This window comes from Ammodytes marinus (genome assembly GCF_949987685.1).
Source record: "Ammodytes marinus genome assembly, chromosome: 11".
In the NCBI taxonomy this organism is placed as follows: Eukaryota; Metazoa; Chordata; class Actinopteri; order Uranoscopiformes; family Ammodytidae; genus Ammodytes; species Ammodytes marinus.
In genome coordinates, this window is record NC_137215.1 from 16,130,587 (window position 1) to 16,153,544 (window position 22,958).

General features: G+C 40.4%; 1 protein-coding gene across 1 annotated transcript in view; it reads right to left on the reverse strand.

Annotated features, from left to right (window-relative positions):
- Positions 1-17,099: 17,099 nt before the first annotated feature.
- The window catches only part of nrg3a (neuregulin 3a), a gene marked incomplete at both ends in the record, with an annotated part of 346,999 nt that continues 341,140 nt past the window's right edge, over positions 17,100-22,958 (reverse strand). The window contains one exon of the mRNA XM_080037328.1: positions 17,100-17,763. Within this exon, the coding sequence (XP_079893454.1) occupies positions 17,100-17,763 (664 nt within the window). The remainder of the gene's footprint in view (positions 17,764-22,958) is intronic.

Below are 22,958 nucleotides of genomic sequence, written 5' to 3' on the forward strand. Positions count from 1 at the left end.
TGGATAGGGCCAGATCTGACTACCTTAGCCATAAACAACATTATATGCAAAGAGAGCACTTAGTGTATCCCCTTCACTTCCTGTTTTTGCTTTACAAAACAATCCCTGTGTTCCAATACCCATACTATCTACAACTTAGTATGGCAGAAAAAATATTCAGGATGTCCCGATTCTTGTGGCCTACTACATCCGGCCGAGATTTTTAGTGTTGAAAACAGCATCCTATTTGGGCGATTCTGACCGACAATCCAGTGTGCACCGGAAGTGACGTCACATCGATGGAGCCTCCATATGAAAACAGGGATGCGACAGATATAAAAGCAAGAGGCAAGGTCAAGGCGCAATGTTATGATGAAATAAATAAGTAAAATTATGTCCCAAGTGTATGCCTACTGCATCTTAACTAGATTCTGTTTATGATCAGATGTATGTAGAATATTAAAAAAAGAGCATGTGATTTGGAACGCAAGGAATTATTTGGCCCATTCTGGTAGACTTCTCCCCTCGCTTCTTTAGCACACTTACCATCTCCAACAAACATTTAACGCCATCACAAACACTGCCTCCAACTATCATCTGCCCCTCTACACCCAATCTCTCAGACATGTAGCCTATGATAGAGCGGCAGCACCCCTAGTCCTCGAAATAGAAATGATCCTGTAACACCACCTCAATCAAGGCTTGACATTACCGTCTGGTCATAGATTCTGGACTTATTTGGCAGGCGTTTGGTCCCCATGAACACACTGCCTCATCGACACTGTTGTGGGATGGTCATGATATGTTTTTAACATTTATGACTCAGATCAGAGTGATCAATTATGAAGTGATGATGCATTAAGAAGACACATTGGAAAAAAAGGCCTAGAGGATGTATTAAAATTCCTGCCACAGCATGAAGTGTTAATGAAATATCACACTGTATTTCACACTGAATTATTTAAACATGATCAGGAAGAGTGGAGTTTACAGACATCATGTTTAACTCATTCCTTGGTTCTAAAAAGTTCATGTTTTTGTGAAGTTATAGGTGCCCACTGCCCAGATGCAAATTAGTTAAGTGTTCTTGTGCAGCATTAAATAAGCAGTGGTTACTTTGTTTCAGGGTCATTGCTGGAGGTATTTGGTTTTTAAAGAACTGCACATTTCTGTTTTTTCACAGCAGTGTCATTAGCCGGCATCATGACAGTGATTCAGAGAAGAGGAAATCCAGATGAAGCGCTTCTGTCTCCACTCAAATCTCATTGAGCTCAAGGCGCAACAGCCTAAACGGTCGTCATCAATCTCCTTGGAAAACATTCTTTGATGGATCAATTCCCAATCGTTTTCCATGACTTATATCAAACGCGTGAGTGGCTATTGGGACCTGCACAAGCAAAACCTCTGCTTTATGTTGTATGTGTGTGTGTTTGTATGTGATTCTGCAACATGCATGTGTGTCAGAAAAAGCCTTTAGGAAAGTTGATAAAGTGATTTTTCTTTGCGGTAGCACTCAAAAGCATTGTCTGCCTAAAGGCGTGGATGATAGGATTCTCCAATCATTAGACTCACTTGCCCAAGAATATTATTATTGATTTTGATCTTGAGCTATGAGTAGGGTTGCAAAGGGGTGGAAAGTTTCCGGTAAATTACCGGAAACTTTCCGGAAACTTTCCATGGGAACTTTCGCTCAGGAATTTTGGGAATATTCGATTTTTGGGAATTGACTTGAAATTGGGGGAAATTTAATGGACTATCATATTCAAATTTAAATGTAGTTCAAATGTTCAAATGTGTATCTTCAAAAGTCTTGTGCTCTGGGCTTAATGTAGCCTCAATGCTCCAGGGTTCTAGAAATCATCTGTGCATGTGATGGAGGAATGCACAGTGCATGTAGGGGGCGTGGCCTCAATACCCCTGCAGTAAGCAGTGTGCTGTGTGCATGTGATTGAGGAAAAGCACATATTCTCAAGTGTGAAAGCATGAAAGCTGGTTTATTTAGTCAAGAATATGCTAAATATACATTTCCCCCGACTATATTTAAAATCACTGTTAAGGTCAAACCTTAAATTTGTTAAATTTTTGGTTTATTCCCGTTAATTCCCATTAATTCCCAAAATTCCCGTTAATTCCCGTTAATTCCCTTGGAAAGTTTCCAACTTTGAAAATTCCCGGAATTTTGCAACCCTAGCTATGAGGTATTGAATGCACCTACTTGTTTTTCAACAGCAAACAGCAGTAGTGGGAGCTATCGTTCAGCACTAATGACATCATTTTACAAGAGTGCCTCCTCAGTGCTGGACAGGAGCTGTAAATATATTTATTTATCTCTTTCACAGGCAAATTGGAGGGGGGAGAGGAGATTACCTGTCAAGATTATGCCCGGTGATTAATGTTTGTTTGGGCACCACAAGATAATGCACATTTGATTTAATGACTAAAATGAATCGCTTCTTTGCAACTTCAAATAGCTTTTTTGGAGAGGGGTGACTAAAATGTCTGGTTTTTAGTCACCTATTTAACAGGAATGAAATATGTTAAATAGATGTATACTTAATTTGTTATTGAAAGCAATATTCTGGTATGTCTTGTTTATGTTCAAGTCCATGAAAAAAAATATATAAATATGTCTCATTGGAATGAGGAAAAGAAAATGTGAACAAGACATACATTACTCCTGTTAATTGTACAATTTAAAAGGCGTTCTCTATAAGCCTATAGTTTGTCTAAGATAATAATACTACAGTCCCTTACAAAAGTCATTTATCCATTTTGTAGAAACAACAGTTTATAAACTGACTTTTAATTAATCCATTGGTTTTAGAATTGGCTCATATGAAAGCTAAAACCCTCCCAGATTATGTTTAATATACTAAAATAAATTTGCTTCACTGAAGAAATATTGATCATTTAATGAACACAGAAAGGTCAGATTTTGGCAAGACAAAAGTTGTCGTCTACAGGGAGTAACGTGAAAATGTAACAAATAACTTACTTCAAATACAAAAATGTGTTGCATAACATCAGTGAATTAAGTAGTAGTGCTTTGAGATCCATATTTAATATCTTGTATGACTTCCATGAGCTTCAAGAAATGCATCCATGCGGTTCGACAATGATTCATACAATTTATTGATGAAATCATCAGCAATAGCAAAGAATGCATCAGTACATCAAGATTCTTTGGTTTGGTCTTCCATGCTTCCTCTTTCATTCTACCCCAGACATGCTCAATGACGTTCACGTCTGGTGACTGGGCTGGCCAGTCCTGGATCACCTTGATCTTCTTCGCCTTGAGGAACTTTGATGTAGAGATGGAAGTATGCGATGGAGCAACCATGTGATGTAATTCAACCGAAGATTCATCTGAGAAATCCATCTTCCTGGTCGAATCAGTGCCCAGAAACCAAAACTAAACAAAAGGCAATCAAAAAAAACATGTGGCATTTTCTAAGGCCCACAGCCTGCTAAAAGGATTGAAGCTGGAAAAGTGGCAGAAGGTGGATTACTCAGATGAGTCTTCGGTTGAATTCCATCACAGCCGCCGAAAATATTGCAGGAGACCTACTGGAGCCTGCATGGATCCGAGACTCACACAGAAAACAGTTAAGTTTGGTGGCGGAAAAATCATGGTCTGGGGTTACATCCAGTATGGGGGTGGGCAAGAGATTTGCAGGGTGGAAGGCAATATCAATAGCCTAAAATATCAAGAAGAATTAGCTACCTCTTACATTCCGAACCATAAAAGGGGTCAAATTTTGCAGCAGGGTGGTACTCCATCGCATACTTCCATCTCTACATCAAAGTTCCTCAAGGCGAAGAAGATCAAGGTGGTCCAGGACTGGCCAGCCCAGTCACCAGATATGAACATCATTGAGCATGTCTGGGGTAGAATGAAAGAGGAAGCATGGAAGACCAAACCAAAGAATCTTGATGAACTCTGGGAGGCATGTAAGACTGCTTTCTTTGCTATTCCTGATGATTTCATCAATAATCATTATTTGTTCATTTGCTTATTGCATTAACTGGCCCTCAATTTGCATTGGGGAATGGGCCCTTAGATGGATTGAAATGCAGTGCATGCATCCACACTGCAGGGGAGGTCTGTAGCCTTAAGGCCCGGACACACCGGCCCGATATTCGCCGTCATAGAGGCTGGAGGGGGCGGGGACACGAATCTGTTTGGTGTGAAATCGGTCGTCGTAGATGTCGTCGGGCTTCTTTTGAATCAGTTGGAGCAATTTGATTTGTGGAGGGCTAGCGAATCAGTGAAGCCCGGAAGTGAGGCGGGTAGCACAAACAGCTAACAACAGTTAGCCATTGTTTTAATGTGTTTGTTTGTTTCGTTCAGCAAGTACTCACATGCATCAACCCTTGTTGACTGCTCGACACCATGCTCGACACTCTCAGCTAAAAATGGTGCTCTTTATGGTCCATAAATATGAATACGTATTTCTATCTATGTTTATGGTCTAGAGAGCCGCCCCATCATTTCCGGCTTCCGTATTTTTTCGGGCCACAATACAGATTAGCGCCGCCTGCCGTTATGGAGACGGAAAGTCAGCAGTCGGCTTGGTGTGTTCTTTGCACTTTTTCGGCCGCGACGGGAAGACTGGAGCTGCCTGAATCGGCAGTCTCCATTTTCGGGTAGTCGGACTGGTGTGTCCTGGCCTTTAGTTGTAGCTCGTGCCATATGAGGACTGCCATGAAACGAAGGAGAAAAGGTGAGACTTCATAGGAAACACATGCTGTGTTTGTTCCTGCGGCAAGGCCCAAAGCCATTTTCCATCAGTACTCCCATGTCCTCACAACAATTTATTCTGTGGTGCATTCCTGCCACATTAGTGGCATTTATATTAAGTGAGCCAAGAGGCGGCAGTTAGCGCAGACAACCAGAAGTGATGGACCAAATCCCTGCATCAGGCCTGCAGTTAGTCCCCCTCACAAGAGGAAACTAGCAATAGCCTAAATGAGTCACTCCAGCTGTGCAGCAGTGAGCTGAAGAGCTTTAACCATTAGCAACACAAGCCGATCTGGAATGATCACTGTTTAATCTCAGTCCAGTAATGAAATATTTTTTATCTTTCATATTATTTAGGCATATATGCATTTTTTTTAACATTTGCAATTAAAATTTTGGGTCAAAAACATCCACTCCTACCACTCAAATTAACATGTTCCTGCAAAGTGCCTGACACATCATTCATATAATATGGATCTCATAGGTTAAAAAAAAAAAAAGTTCAACAAGTCATTGTCTCAGATAATTTTAGTCGGGTGCGTCAAACCAAACCGTTTTCATTCAATTAGAAGAAATGGTTGCAAAAGAAAAGAAAAACCTTGACGATCTTCCTAGCTAAAAGGGAATAAGACCGCACCAACTTCACCATTATAATTTTCTGGTAATAATTTATTCGATCTCCACTCATAACAACTTGACTAATTTGGAGTTATTGTGAAGGTTTGGTTAAAGTGCATAGGGAATGTCATGATTGCTATAATTGTGCATTGAAATCTTGACACAACTGACCACTAGGATAAAATAAAAAAAGCCTTGAAGCAATACAATACTGGCACAAAACCAGTGGTCATTATGCAGCCCCTGTATGTACTATGAAGGGGCTCTGCCTGACTACTACACAGTCATTTCTTGAAAAATGTCAGATGAAAATGCACTGAAGTGTCTTCAGTCTTCACCTGTGGCTGAATTTGTCTGTAGATGTCTATGGACAATCAATATCGTCCTGGGATCCCCCCTTCTTCTTCTTATTTATTTCTATTCTCACCACCTTGGATAATTGGATGTTAGCACCACTCCACTAAGCCTGGGAGTCAACACAGGCTAGTAACATCCACATTTATAACACTGTGCAGGTGGTGGACTGAGGCCAACATTGAGATTTCTATCACAGCACGTGTTGAAGATAAACTGCATCCCCTATTCCCCTACTTTACTGGATATATTGTAAGCCACTGGTGGCCTAGTTTCAGAGTTTAGGTTTCACTGCTAAAACCTAATTTGCCAAGTAACAAAGCTACATTTATTAAATGAGACTTGCGGTTCTGTGGGAGTCATGACAGACGATGTTACCCCATGGACACATGCTTGTTTTTGTCAGCCTTTAAAATCTGTATAAAGAATATTTTCCAGCAATTATGCACTTATTTACAGGTCTACAAATGTATATTCATAAGAGGTAATATAGTATGAGATGATGGTGCTAATCTAACATTCAGAAATCCCTTCTGACATTTTGGGATTTTTAAAAGGCAGTTTACATCCCTTCTACTTGTTTAAACTCCTTGATTATTTTTTAAATCTAACACATCAGTGCACTGTGATATTTTGAGCAATTGATCATCTCATCCCTTCATCCCTACTTTTCTTAAAACAGATTGTAACGGGACTGGATGTAAATGATGTCAACGAGCAGCTGTGAATGTCACTAAACGTCATTAGACTATAAACAGACCTTTATTAAGAAATCAAAATTGTCAGTGCGTCAGTGCCACACACAACTAAACAGCTTTTATACAGAACGGATGAATGTGCTGTACAGGCAGGACCTTTTAAACGACTCATATAAGGCCTTGAAGCGTTGCCATTATTCTTCATTTCTCATTCCACTTTAATAACTGAGCCTCTGCTTACAGCCTGTAAGGCTTGCACAAATAAATATAGAGCCACAATGTTTTTACACTTATCCTTATCCATTTTTTGCCTCTCCACGACAATACTAAACCCTGCTGAGTTCAATGCGTTTACAAAAAGCTCACACCTGGGAACAGAAGCGTACAATCCAAGGTCTTAGATGGCCAGTAAAAAGCTGATAAAGGAGAAATTTAATTTTCTCCTTGCACTTTCCCAATCTTCAAGGATTTTTGAAGTTGAATCTGAGTTGTATTTAGCAAAAGTTCAAAACACACAAAACACATCCGAATTAGGAGAATACAGTGTGCAGGGAAGGGAGAATAGTACCAGAGAAGCTTTTTAAATATATTTACCTAAGTGATATTAAACAATATTTACATTATATAAGAATATGAATAAAGAAGGCAAACAAAGAAAACAAAAAGTGGATCTTGAAAGAGCTGTAAATGTGTATTTTATCTTCAATAGCGTTTTATTAATTTCAGCTTCATTTAGCCTTTAAATGTGCAATGTTCCAATAATGTGAACATGTCTGATTGTTCAGTGTGAGCTTTAGGGTTTTCTGCAAAAACATGATGTCAGAGGACACAGGTTAATTATATTACTGTAACCCTTTCCTGGTGCTGGAAGTATAATATGATTAGATAAGGTTAGTATTAGGGTTGTCAAATAAATGTGTTAATTTCGATTAATTAAATCACAGAGAAAAAAATGGGTTAAAAAAATATTCGCAGATTAAAGGTGAAGTAAGAGATTTATTTATGTTAATATAAGTGTTAAATCGCTCTTTATTCTTCATACAGTGATCACTTAGTTTGCGTGTTTCATAAAGCCGATCTCTCAGTCACCCGCTCTGCATGTAATCGGCAAATAAACTTTTCGGGAATCCCGAAACTGATATCCAATCAGAAGAGATGCACCGGCAGTGCACGCGGTTCACGCGCAGAGTGACAGATGGGTGAATGTTTGTGCGCCTACAATGGCGGAGCAGATAAAAATCCTTCCCAATGTCTGTTTTGATGGTTTTTATCATGTTTTATCACACTTACTTATCTGAAATGATGCTAGCTAACTCGCTGCTTGAAGACCGCAGTGCAGTAATGTGGTGACGTGGGGATGAGGGAGGGGACTGCTAACTGCAGTCAGTGACAGGAAGTTAGCTAAATTCTATAGCTAAATATTCTATAGTGCTCTTTGACCCGGTGCGCCATGCCTGCTTTTTTCCCCTCTTTTGTGTGTGTTTGTATGTGTTTGTCAATCTTTTTGACTATGAGACTATGACTAGGCCTTCTGTAGACTAAGCCCCGCAATCAAGCTGGCGTTTTTCTGTCGAGGGTGAATGAGTCGCATAGGCTATGCACACCTGTGGCAGTGCAGCGCTGTCTGTAGATAGACGGACGTCATTTATCCTGTTTGTTTTTAAAAACAATTTAAAAATAATAAATCATTTTAAAACAACTACAAAAAAATGGATAATAAACTATTAACAGAAAAGATAATCAATCAATAAAGAGTACAATATTAGAGAAGGTCAATAATCTGTTGATTGTCTTTAATGATCATCACAAAAGTAGGAAGTGATTAGCAAACTCTGAGTAGCAAACTCAGATGTGTATACATTTTAGAAAATCACACATGGGTATGTAACATTTTTTTTGCATCGAGATGCATTGAGAATCGAATCGTTGACCTCTGAATCGGAATCGAATCGAATCGAATCGAATCGAATCGTGAGGTGCCAAGAGATTCCCACCCCTAATACACATACAGTGTTTCTCACAGGAATGTGTGAGACGGTGGTGGGTACCCTGGACCTTCTAGGGGAGTCCGGGTGAATACTCGCCCGGTAGAAAAATTAGAACCTTTTAAAGTAAAATTCATCAATCTGGTGCACTTTGAGAAGAAAACTAGGGCTAAATCAACTGTGTCCTGTGTGAGCTGATTAGTACAATTTATTTGGAATAATTTGGAGACACAGAATTACCAAAAAGGGGCGCGATTCTGATTTTTCAACCGCCGCGTCTAAAGGTGCGAACACTCTACACGCGTGTTGCTTTAGCGCGAGTAACGCATCTACGCGCCATGTACGCGCATAAACCAATGGTTCCCTATGGAAAAATTGCCGATTTTATACGCGTCTGTACGCGTGTAACGCGTGTAGTGTGTTCGCACCTTAAGGGTGTATTCACACTGGGAGAGTCCGCTAGTTCACTTGCTTTCGTCCAGACCAATTCTAATTTAGTTTGTTGTGGTCCACTTTCATATTGCCCCCTTCGCAAATCCAATGCTGTGGCAAGACATGCATCTCAGATAATTGATTTCTTCTTTATATTTATTTAGTGAAAAGTGGAAATGTTCAGTTAAGCTTGAGTTTATAATAAACTTTCAAACGTTTGAAAGTTTAGGCTCAATTGACCAATTGGTGCAGCTCTTTAGCTCTTAGTATTACTAGATTCTGTCAGCCCACATTAACATCTTCTGCTTTTCTATAAAAATGTAACAACGGTTAAATTACTTAAGTATAAAGGTGGAAAATATTCATCATACTTCCTCTGCTAACAGAGAGAAATTTCTCCTGCGTTTTGTTATTTTGAAGCCTACACTCCTCTGAAATAAAACTATCTCCCGTGAAAATCCTGTCTTGCCCTCTGGATGTTTTTCCAAATAATCAGCCCAAAACACATCACTGGAACAGATGGTCATAATATGTAATCAATCATTAATTGCACGTTGGTTTCTGGTTTTTGTCTTCTTTTGAACATGTTATTTTCAAATCTCCCTGAAAAATGTAAGAAATGAATTTGCTCCCAGCAACCACAGACCTACTGTATCTCAAAGCGCCCTTGTTTATGTGAAGTTGTTGCTGTCAGTGGTTATATTTTATTAATGATAAGCACATCTTAGAAAAATGTCAGTCATGTTTTGGAACCCTGCTGCCTTCCATAAAGCAGAGACATTTTTCTGCTCCTTGCTGCTGCTAATACTTGTATTCTCAGGGCGCCATTTTACACCATATAGACCATGGATTTCGACTTAATGTCCTGAACAGTGATTTGTTACCACAGACAGCAGTCTCAAATGCTTCAGATCACACCTTGCTGTATAGGTCACTTTCTGTTATTTCGGAGACTCCATTATCCTCTGCTGTCAGTGGGTTTCCCTGGGGGCTGATTTCCACACAGTGTTGCAAACAAAACTTGTTTCCAGTGTCTTACATTTTCACTACTCCTTGAAAGTGATGATGTAAACACGATTATCAAATGTAAAAATTACATTTTAAACAGCAACTAAAGGGCCAACTTCTTACATACATGTGCAGTTACAAAATATATTTGGTGAGGTAATGACAAAAATGAACATGCTTTCCACTGAACTCCTCGCTTCCATCGCTATGGGATCACTGTAGGTATACGAGCAAGTCCTAATTAATGGCTCAACTAACCCATATTATGTTCAACCAGGCAGTGACGTGCAGTGAGGTAAGTAGGCACTGAGTTCTGAAAGCCAAATTGCGAGCGCACACACACACACACACACACACACACACACACACACACACACACACACACACACACACACACACACACACACTCACACACACTCACAGGTGACTGTCGGTTGTTTGCCCGTACTGTAGATCTAAACGGACTCCACAGTTGCGTCCCTCACACCACAGGCAGAGAAGCAAAACTTTGCCGATTCACACACACAACTACTTCTGTCTAGCATTCAAAATAAAATACTGACTGTTCTGTAGGCCTACAACATAACTGGAGGCACCTCCATGAACTTATAGGGCCCGTGTACACCTAGCGGTTTTTTTGGGGGCGTTAGTACAGTACTGAAGTATTAATGGTTCACTTAAAACACACACACACACACACACACACACACACACACACACACACACACACACACACACCACTAGATAAAGACAAATGTAATAAAATAAAAGCACATTTCTCTTTAATTCAACTTTATGAACATTTGTAAAGGAAAAATAAATTTATATTTGTATAGGTCTATTACATTTTTCGTATATTTGCCGGATGTTTATGAACTGTTTGTCTATTCTCCAAGAGTACCTATTTGCAGACCCATGGAGAAATGGACCTCCACCGGAAGCACGATGGGGCCACGCCCCGAACTAATTTCATTGGTCAGAATTGTAACCTACTCTGAGTTTGTTTTCACTTTACGCTGCAGCTACGACTGAAGAAAGAGTGTCACTGCCACAACGCGACCCTGTACAGTTTAAAGCAAAATCACTCCATAGAAATCTCCATTGCGATGTTTTTATAATTTCCTGATGATTTTACGTTTGATCGATCATTTATCTGATCAGTAGCGTAGTTCTCAGCCCTCGTGCCGTTCATATGCGGCCACCATCGTGAACATGCTCTACATTCAGATTAATAAACCTATTGTATTGTATGTATCTCATTATTTATTTATTTATTAACAGGAGTTTTTTAACGTCTGTGCCACTGAACATAGGTATAGTGGTCATGGGTTCGAATTCGACCCGTGGGCCTTTCCTGCAGGTCATCCCCCTCTCTCTATGTCTCCCCATTTCAGCTCTGTACTGTCTAATAAAGCTTGGAAATGCCAAAAAATAATCTTAAAAAAAGAGGGGGGTAGACCCTCTCTACCCTTGTCCAATACAAGGGTAGAGAGGGTCAACAAGTTTACCTCTGGGTTCTGTAAGGACCCTAGTCAGACTTTTAGGGCTCCTTGATTGAATGTGTTGAACCAGTTTTTAATTTAATAATTTGAAGTTTAATAAAGGAAAGTGGGAGAATAAATGAATGGACTGATGCCAAGGGGTGTGATGTCAGGGACATAATGAATAAAGAAATAGAGTAGCGATTATAGTAGATCCCCTGATTAAACTTTTGCATAGCTCCATTTATTTAGTTACTTAGTGGAGACACACTTTTGGTCTATATGACCATAAAACAGCTTTGTTGGCAGCAGATCTCATCTAAATGAACACTTTACTTTAAAGGGAGCTTAGAGTAGAAACATATTTGTTGTTTTTATTTGGCTCACAGAACACAATTGGCCTGGTTCAGCACAACCTTTGTTAATTATGTAAATCATTTCTCTGGAAATGTTGTGACCTGAATCTCAAGTTATTTGTAAATAGACCTGATTAAGTCAGGTAATAAAAGGAGATAAAGAAGCACTTGTAAGCACATGTAATATCAATGGTGGAAAGTACATTTACCCAATTATTGTACATAAGTAGGCCTATCAACTTTAGGCACTTGCACTTTACTTAAGTATTTCCACTACAAGCCACATTTTTTCTCCAAAGGGAATTTTCTGCAAGGTTTAAGTGACGATGTCAATTTAAAAAAAATGCATTTAGGTCATACAAAAAAAGGAGCTGACATTCGATTGGCTGCCTAAGGGAAAAAAAGAGCCTACTTGACACATGTTGCATAACACTGTATGGCCTACTCAGATGTCATGCTAACAGTGCCACACACATGCTCCCATTTAAACACTTTGCATGTTTTATCTGCCCTATAACCACTCATTATGGGCTGCTGCGTTCCTGAAACCGTCTGAAGATAAGTAGCTCTGCAGATGAAAATGCAGCTGCCCCGGGCTGATCTTGACACTAGCATATTTAGACCACAAATGAAAGGAAAAATGTGTGTTGAATGACAGGCTAATTTTAGTGCCCTGTGCATGTTTGTTGGTATTTGAATCTGGTTATGTTTTCCCCCTTTTACCTGATATAATTTGATGATGTTTCATTGATGTACAGCAACAAAACTTGTACTGCGACGTCTCCAAATCAGTTGAGAGACTTTCCGTGCAGTCAATCCTACAATGGAAAAAAGATTCAAGTCTGCATAGGGGAGACTGGGAAGGCAAAATACATTGTTAAAGAAGATGAACTCTGTAGGACTATATCAGGTGGATGTACACACAAACACACATCATTTGGTTTAGCAATCTAAAGGATTAGCTCTTCCATCATACTCCAGACCTCTTCTTTTTCAAATGGAAAAAGCCTGAATTACAGACACAGCGTCAGAGAAAGCGAGGAGGGTTTTCTCTGTACCCATCTCAGACTTGATCCAATACAAGCCACCTTTAAAGCAAAGCATTATTGCCTTTTTCTGTGCCATTGTTATCTAGATGAGTAGTTGATGGAGCTGCAGGGTGTGTGTGTGAAGACAGAAGGGCACAGTGTCGGTAAAGAAAGTGATGGTGACACAAATAGCATGCATGCACACAAGCGTAGAAAATGCACACAAATGTTCACAGGATCTGGGCTCACCAACACTGAACTAGCATGCAGTTCAGATGAGGTCTGATGGGCTAGCCCAGCCTGGCAGTCCAGCGCTTTTGGAGGATCAAGCTGTCATTCTTATCTCTTTGGCCTGATGGTCTAACCTCTATTCCCTGCCATCAGTCTCTCTCTCTCACTCACACATACACATGTGCGCAAGCGCACCAACACAAGGTCTTTACTGCTTTGCTTTTTGCCATCCAACCCACTACAGTGGGAGCAGCTAAATTGCAGTTCAGGCAATAACTCTGTGCTTTTGGTTTGGGGAATACAGAGTGCAGGTAGTCAGAATGCACACACACATTCACACACACACACACACACACACACACACACACACACACACACACACTCACTCACACACCCACGGACACATGCACACATGCACACACGCACATACGCACACACACACAGCTAAGTGCATGTGCAGTATCTGACATGTGCATGAATGGATGGATGGATACATTTAGACAATTTGAGTGCATCACTTTCGGTTCTTACCAAACTTCACCAGAATTTCACAAGATTTTTGAAGTGAAGAAGAGGATTTTCACTTGAGTAAAATACAAAGGAAAAGCACAACTCCAACAACAGTTGAAATGACTGAATATTCTTTGCAATCAATTCAATTGTTTAAACTCTGATTTTCACTCAGTTTTGCATTATTATTTTTTTGATTGATTTCTTTAAGTCTGAGCGATAGTTTTCTTAAAATGAAATTTCGACCATAACAAACAATGGCAAAAGTGCTTTCTAAATCTGTGACTGATAAAGTGAGAAGGTTTTCCATAATCTAAAGCACTGCCTCATTGCTCTTCCTGTTCTGCTTGTGATGATGTTAAACCAGCGCGACTTGGGGGATGCAGTGAGCAATGTTCAATTACTGACGCATGTAACACCATTTAAAGATGTTCAAAAATGGAAAGCAGAGATGCCCGCATTAAATTAGTTTTTCCTCTTCTCTGCTGTATAATTGGAGAGGCATAGATGTACATTGTGCTGGAGTACCCGCATGTCAAATGGGATTGCAGTTTTCTCAAGGTATGTAATAACTCTCAGGGATGTCAGTTAAGAAAATAAATGCTGTACTACATCTGGCCATGACTTTAGTTCATTTTCCTGCTCTGTGAGTTACCAGAGCCTCGAGTTTTCTTTAAGAACATTTGGTTAATGCTGTGAAACGGTGTAATCAATGAATATTCTAGTTGCAGGGCTTATTTTGGATAAAAAAACAAATCCAGACAATGCTTACAGGCTTTTATCTGTTAAAAGCTCAGTTGGTCGAACAGAGAAATTACTTTTATTTTTTGCAGGGGGTCTGTGCACAGAACCACATCCGTCTCAATAAGTCAACAGAGTTTTTTCTGGTGAGGGCTTCATGGATTTCATGGTCATCAGTATATACATAGTCTAGTGAGTCTAAAAAGAACTGCTGACGTTCAACAACTGAAATATAAAAGCGCCTTTTGAAGGTTTAATTGCAAACGCCTCCAAATGAACAGAAAGAAAGAAAGAAGTTAAGCTCAGGGTTAGATTTATGTGTGTTGGTGAATACAATTTAGCCTTTCCATTCAGGCATTTATAAGAGAAGGGTGCCAGAAGTGAGTGTTGAATGTTCCTGAGGATCAGCCATTGTGAGAGATTTCATAAGAAAGTTCTCTTGAATTCTCAGGTACTGTGAACTTTTTTCCAGATTGTCAAATGATTGAATCAGACCTGTCTAAAGTGAAGAGTGTCGATCCCACACATGTCAAAGAAACACAGTTAAGGATCACATTGACGAGAGAGGGTTCTAACAAGAGGCCACATTCACAGAGCTGGAAGGAGGGATGCTTCAAGTGTTCACTGCAAGATTAATGCGAATCCAAAATCATAAATATCCAGAAGTGGCTCTTATTTTTTAAAGTGTTTTCTGTGGGTACTCCTCTCAAAGCCCTAACATCAGTTTTTTTTAATCATATCTCCATCAAAATCACTTAAAATGAAACCCTAAAAATGGTTAAATAGTTGCTACTTGTGCTAATTATGTTCAAGCTTTTACTTAGCTGTAAAAATTAAGTTGGCTTTTCCCCACACATATGATGTCTTTAATTGAAATAAGTTAGTTGCAAGGATCTGTATGTAAACCAAACTATTTATATTCACATTGCAGTATACTGCCAATAAAAAACAAATTATTTGCCCATTTTTTCCCCCTCCCATTGGTGCCTGTTTGTTGATGGAACCATTATAAACCAATCATATTAGTAGAATGCATTCATAGCAAAGTCAGCTTCCCCTTTCTTTTATGTATTTTTTTTATTCCAAAATCACATCTTCAAACATCACTTCAGCTGCTCTTACAAAAAATATGCTGGAATAAAAGTGGGAGATGCTGTTTACTACTGAAATGAAAACCTGTTTTAGGACTAAGAACATCAATACACATTGGCGGTTTGGTCATTTTGACATATAGGTGACAAGATCTTTTCCTAAATGGATGTACAGTGTGAAATCTTAAAATAAAAACCATTAATTTAAAATGTCCTTTCATCATTGATTTCTGTTTTTCTATCAGCAGTGTAGACCCTGAAAAGAGGATACTACAAGCTGCTTTTATGGTATTAAGTTAAAGGACTTTGTCAATGCTGGTCTCAAGCCAGTTTATACCAGGTTGTGTGTGAAAAGGCCAAAGGATCAGTATAGTTGGTGTAAACCAGACGGATGTCATTCAGCATGCATGTTTGGACAGGATGCTTCAAATGTCTTCCAAGCAATTGACCAACACAACTGTTATTTTGAAAAATCTTTACCAGAATTGCAATTTTTTTTCATCTTTTTGCCACCAGAAACATTTGGGTGTTACTTCATACAGAGATTCAAAAGCTTCCAATTCATAGGATACAACATAGAGACATTTATTTCTTGTTTCAGTACCCAAAACAAGTGGTTCTCCCTCCCATCAGCCCCAGAAAGCAGCAGTGTTCATTAATAACCAAAAACTGAAAACAAATTTAAAATAAAACAAAATAATCTCAGATTAGCTCCTGTGGTCCTTTGCCCTTCCTTTGTCCTTCGGTCCCTTCATTCGTCCATCCAAACCAAAGTAAAAATAATGAGAGTGCGCACGTGTGTGTGTGTGTGTGTGTGTGCATGGGTGTGAAAATACATTTGTAACAAAAACAAAAATAATCTAGATTGAGTTGAAACGCTGGCCAAAGGGGAGTCAGCATCTGGGCTGTCTTTAACAACCAACCTCCAAATCTGACCAACTGTAAAATACGTTGTTTTCTGTTTTAGTTGCTTCCCTTCCTCACTTTAGCGGACACACACACACACACACACACACACACACACACACACACACACACACACACACACACACACACACACACACACACACACACACACACACTGAAACAGATGGGGAGTTTTTCTTCCCTAAATCCTCAAAGTGTTTGGTAACCACACAGGACTGTGCTGTAATTCTTGGCTACGTGGACAGGTTTCCAAAGGCAAGATAGGAAAGGGTGTGGGGGGTAGATTGGTGTTGAGGCTCCTTCCTTCCTGGCCTTTCTGGATTCTATGCATTGTTCACAGAATCAAAATCAAGGCTCTTGGACGTGCGTTGGTGCATTAATGAAGTTCTTTTGTTAGAATTGAGCACGAACCGAGAAAGTGACAGTTAATACAAAAACAAGGGAAAAAAAAATAATGAAAATAAAAAATAGTTACATCATTCCTGTGTTCTTCAACTTTGTACTTGGTCACTTTTTGAATTCCATATATTTATATCCATATATATTTATATATATATATATTTATATATTCTTTTTACAATTAAAAACACCATGGATTTGACAGACTATTTGGTTTCTTTTTGCCTAAGTAGAAGTGTTTCTCTTGTTTTGTAAATAAATGCATGTACATATTTTTTTTCCCTCTCACTCTAAGTACTGTCAATCGGTGTACAGGCGGCCACTCCAGAAGTGTTTGTATGTTTGTATCCACATGGTATGCATATCATCAGCATATTGTCAGAATTTCTGTGACATTAAATTCTCTTTTTTTTTATTCCGGCATTCCCATTTCTGTCCCACAGATGTGAAACTCCAGCGTCTGTCAAACACTGCCAAACACTGCCAAACCGAGATCAAACCTCCCCAAACGATGTCCCGCTCAATGGCTGGTTTGGCCCAGGTCTCTGTGAGACAGGCTCGGGCTGAGTAACTGGGTCTGCGTGGGTCCGTTACAACAGCTCAGTGGCCCAGCACCTCCTCCGTTAAGGTTCAGGAAGCAAACGGTTTCTCTGGCCTCCACCAATAGAGCAGCCGGCGAGTTGCTGTAGCTGATCCCACCCTCTTCCTGCTTCCTGTGAGCCAATGCCATCGCCCTGAGCTGCTCCTGTGCCTCCTCCAATAGCAGCACCACCTTATCCTGCTGCTGCTGGCCAATCGCGGACGAGCAGGAAGTGGAATACAGTTGGGCGTGTGCCGCTTTCTCTTTCCTCTCTTCCTTGCAGGCTATGGCTCTGTGGGCTGTGGTTGCCGCGGTGGTGACGCTGGTTTGCATACAAGACACCTCGTCGTCATGTTGACAGTGGACGGAGGGGATGATGGGTATAGAGCAGGAGCGGAAGGGAGGAGGCGGGGTTTGGCTGTGACGGCGCCCGGGTGGCTTGCGCAGGCTGCGGGTGGAAGGTTCCAGATGGCACAGGCCTGAACGCACCTCCACGCGGTCACTCCAAGGTGACGGTGAAGTGGCCTCAACGGAAACAGGAGTTTGCATATGTAAGAAGGCATCTCGTCTGGGGTCGTCGCATTGATTCTCTCCAATCTGGCAACTAGAGAGAAGATGGAAGAGAAAAAATAAGGAATTGAAGGCACAGACAAAGAAAAACAGCAAGGTAGCAAAGGGTTATTCAACTTCCTTTATTCATCCACAGTAAAGAGTCATTGTGTCTTTGAATGTGATTTCAACCTCCATCACATTTTTTGTCATACTCCCACGCTGAAACACTGACAGAATGCATATTGGGACAGCTCTCCGCCCTTTGCCATCTCACTGGCTAAACAAGGATGCTAAGAAAGGATGGGTCTGACTGACATCCTGCTTTTATCTCTTTATTATGGGAGTATGCACGCACACAAAACACAACTCCAAAAAAACTCAGCTCATTTTATATTAATGGAGAGGTAACGGAGAGTTCACGTTTTATATTATCGATTTAATGTCTTTATGTGTGTTGAAAATGAGAAGTTTAAGACATTCCTCCCCTGGTCAAGGGCAACTGAGGTAGGCAGGCACCATGTGCAATCATTTATATTTATTTTCTCTTTTCTTTTTAGTAGTTCCTGTTGAAGGTCAGAATCATTTGCCACATTAAAAAATATGTGTTGAGTCCCTTATTGCTCAGAGATTGTGTAACTACACTGACTCAAGTTATCTATATTTTAATTTTTATAATCCTACATTTTTAAAATGTTTAACATGTTATATATTTATTAATTAATTGATTTGTTACCCCTAACCTTATGAGCAGATTTTATTCACATTGTGTTTTTGTTGCATTTCAAATGAAGTTGTCAACCTATCCCAGTTTGTGCATTCTTCCAGTTTATATGTCCCTGTTAGTCTCATCCTTTTGCCCAAGAACTTACTGACTTATTCATAACTACATTTACATGACAGCTGAGACCAGGTTATACTGTAGGGAAAAATCAGAGTTAACACAAGTTTACACTTTCCATTTAGATGGACTTAATTATTCTGGATGAGCTGCTGTGAGTAATCAAATTCTCCTGCACCCCGTTGCGCTGATACCACTGTGATACTTTTCCTGTCTGAAGTTGTTGTTAAATACATGCAATATTTGAAAAACCTCATTAGACACCTTGTCAAGTGTACAGTATGTGTACCAACAGAATAACTGCAGTAGTGAATAGTTCTACAACATCTGGAATAACGTAAAGTAACAAATGATTTATTTCTCTAATATCTTAACCTGGCAAATATGACTAAGTTTAGGGGAAATACTGTTTTGAGAAATACTCGCCGGTTAGTTTTGGGTTTTGGTTAGGCAACTGAAGCATTTGGTCAAGGTTAGGGAGTTACTATGGATACAAGTAATAAAAAGGCAAACAGTAATTTGCAGTTATGTGACCGAATATGAACTCTGGCCTTCTGCATAAAGTCTGACTTACTTTATCACATTACTCATCCCACAACATTACTCTCCACCTCTCTGCTCCATATTTTTACGATGCTCTCCTTTTCGTCTTTGCTTTACTTCCAGGATATTTGCCGCATAGAACATTTGATCAATTAACACACAGGTTTTGGTGAGCTTGTAAAAACTGCAGTGTGTACACATGAACCAATATCGAAGCAGTCCGCATCATTGGAGCAAAATGGTCCCTGATCCAGACCAGATCAAACAAACTAACGCCCTAAGAACACTGAATGCCTCCTTAATAGCTATTCTCGACTCTCCTTGTGTCATAAGTACTGTGTAGGGTTAAGATTCTGGAGCAGCCCACAGTGATCCTTGACATTTGCACCATGTGGTTGGGTACTGTTGGCCCAATATGGGTCTGGTTCTGCAACAATACATCAAGTCTCTGTTCTGTATCTGTATCTTGACCTGACTTCACTGAGCGAAGACATAATCTCCCACTCCTTATAAGACAGTGCACTTCAGTGTTATCAGAGTCTGAATCCGAGGGCATTCTAAAGTAGAGCCTCATTTGGGTAATAATTCATAATCCTCCGCAAAGGCTATGGGTTTTTTTCTCCACCATGTCAAGATACTTTAACTCCCCCTCTCTTATTATACCTCATCACACACACTTGCTCTCCATCAAGACGTGCAAAAATAGTGGTGGGAGGAAAGGGTGCTTTTTTTTCAGACTCAAAAGAAAATCACGCCGTCCTTTTTATCGCCGCAGTTTTTTTCCGAGACATGAAAACCTCGGCAAAAAACCCCAGCGGAGACTTAGCGGGGCCCACAGAGAGGATCCCCGCCAGCGATAAGAGAGGATGACGCGAGGGTGCTAATTCCCAAGATAACATTCTACTGACAAATCTCTCTTCTGATGTGTTGAAACACAATCAGATTGCAAAAATCTATGAAGCAGAGTTCAAATATAGACCCTGCAGCAGCAACGGGCAGAAGCCAGAGGGGTATTACTGAAAGATTGTGTGCAAGGGAGGTGAGATAAGTGACTGGGCTTTTATCTTTTATGGGAGCTCATTACATGTACAAGTGTTAACAGTCATTTTCATTAATCCATTCCCCTACCGATCTTTTCTTAATATACATCTCATCAGTTTGCTGCTAAAAGTCAAAGAGAGATCTCTGTTTAATGTGATGCAGTGACTTTGTAATACATAAAAATGACTGCAGAGAAGCTACATATACATACATGTAGGTGTGTACTCCTACGCGCAAGTGGAGCTATGTATATAATGTACTGCAAGACAAACTTAGAAAGTGAGAGAAAAAATATGGCCATGTTTCTAATAAAATCCTGCCGCCTGCCTCTGTGACAACCATTTTGGAGACAGCTTTATCTTAAAATAGTAGTAGCAGCACAAGACTTTCTGTCTCCCTGTCAGCCATTTTGTTGAGATAACACTAGGTTTCTCTAACAGGCATAAAATAGAACGGGCAACCTTGCTTAAAAGCACTTTCTAACTGTCATTTGCTATCTGCACACTCCTCTGTCACATCCTTTTATCCTTCTGATACTGTTTTTTCTGCTTTTACAATATTTCTGTACGCATTCTGTCCTTGTCTGAATGGATTCAAACTGCCTGTATCTCTATTTCTGTGTCTGTATCCCTCCGTGTGTCTCCATGCAGTCATGGTCAAATGTCTCCATGGCAACCCGACTACCACACTATGAGAAAGGGAGTCTGCCGTCTGTCTGTCCATCTGCTGTGATGTGAAATCGTACATTAGAGGGAGAATGAGTGAGTGGGTGAGTGTAACCGATTGAATGAGTGTACACATGTGAGTAAGCGAGTGAGCGCGACCTCTTCGCTTTCGGCGAAACCTGTTCATCTGTACGTGCACACATAATGTCAGATAATGCAGAAATCTGTGTGAGTGTGTGTTTTTATTTATGGACGCAGAGTTTTCACTCTGTGCTGTGAAATGCACAGATCATCAAAGCAAATACATGGCAGAGCAGCTTTTGGTTAGCAAAGAACACATGGAGTGACCAGAAGACATTTGTGCCACACAAGAGGACACTTGAGTGACATTTCGGCTGAGCAAGGGAATGCTTTGGGTGACCGTATAACACATGGGCTGACCCGGGATCATTTGGGCCAATCAAAGGTCACTTCAGCTCACCAGAAAACACTTGGGTCAATCACTCAAGGGCGCTTTGGTTGATCAAAGGGCACAACAAGATGCCTGTGCCAACCAGAACACATGTAGCCCAAAAAAAGAGGTGTCTGGGGCTAGAGGACATTTGGACCGACAACATGACACTTTGCTTGTACACTTTGCTTTGCTTCTTCTGAACAGAGGAACCCATGGGATGGCCAGGGATCAATTGGGACAACCATGGGTCACTTTAGCTCACCAGAGATCAATTGAGTGAATAACTCAAAGGTTCTTTGGTTGATGTTGATTGAGGGCACAACAGATTCCTGTGCTAACCCAACCATAATACAGAGAGGTTTTCTGGGATGGACTAGGGGACAATGGGACCAGCTAAGAGACACTTTGCTTGACTAGAAGACATTCAGGCTAACTTGACTACACTTGAGCTATCAGAGGTCATTTGGACCGAGCAGAAAACAGTCAGGTTATAAAAGAACACCTAGGCAGACTGGTAGAGACTTGGGACACCTGAGCTGAGCACTAGGCACCCTGGTTCAATTCAGAAGAATAGGGCCAAACCAGAGGGCACTTACGTGGCACTAGGGAGGATGAAAATAGCACACAGGGAAGCAGCTCAAGTGTCCCTTTATAGTGACATTAATATAGCATGAAATATCCTGTTAAAATGAGGATTTAGTCAAAAGGAAAAGTCAGCTTTAAGAGAAAACAGTGAATGGGGCGGTCGCCACTCCATCTCCCTCTTTGTGGCGATGATACTGTATCGCTTGCTGTACGTGTGAGTGTGTTTCTGTCCAGCCATGTCTATCTCCTCTTCCTCGTTCTATTAGTATGCATGTAGGTCATGTGGAGCTTTATTCTGAGCCGGTACCGCCGGGACTTGAACGCCCAAAGTAAGGCTTGCCAGTCCAGGTGGGTAAAGCACTGACTCATGACCCAACAAAAAATGGGTCAAAGCACAGCGCCACATACACTAAATCCATTTCTTGCTAATCTTCTGCACTGATCATTAGCATATTGCATAAGCATGTGCACAAGCAGCTATAGAGTCTAGCATCTGTGCACATGCAGTTTTGCCGAAGAAGGGTAACCCCACTCTGTTACATTTGAATGCTTTACTGGATTTAATTGTTGTTCTCCCTGCAAAGCCATCACATTAAAACGCTGAGGATCAGAATTCAGTGCAGGCACAACAAGATGTCAGAGAGGGAGAAAGAGGGTGAAGAAACTGCACGTGCAGCCTGTATTGTGTCCTCAAAAAGCCTGAACACCAGGCAAAGCTTTTCCTTTGAACTCCTGCCACTGTACTGTAGACCACACCATAAAGTGACCTTGTTTTTCTTTTATCTTTGCTCAGCAGATTGGAAAACAAAAGGATAGGGGAAAGTAAAGGAGATTTACCCCAAAAATATATATTGTTTTCATTTATTTTATTTTTTAAATCCAAGAGATGGATTTGAAATATCCACTCTTGAAATGAATTCTAAAGCTTTGCACATGGTAAGCTTTTCAGTCATTAGCTTTCATCAAAATGACTCGGCATAGGAGGACACAACAAAGCAGTGGAGACAAAAAGAAACAGAAGGTGAGGATAAAACCTTGAAATAGCCTTGATCTTTAAGCTGTAATTACCACTACAACAGCCTGTGTCTTGCTACACAGTAAGAGCCTGTAAACACAGTACG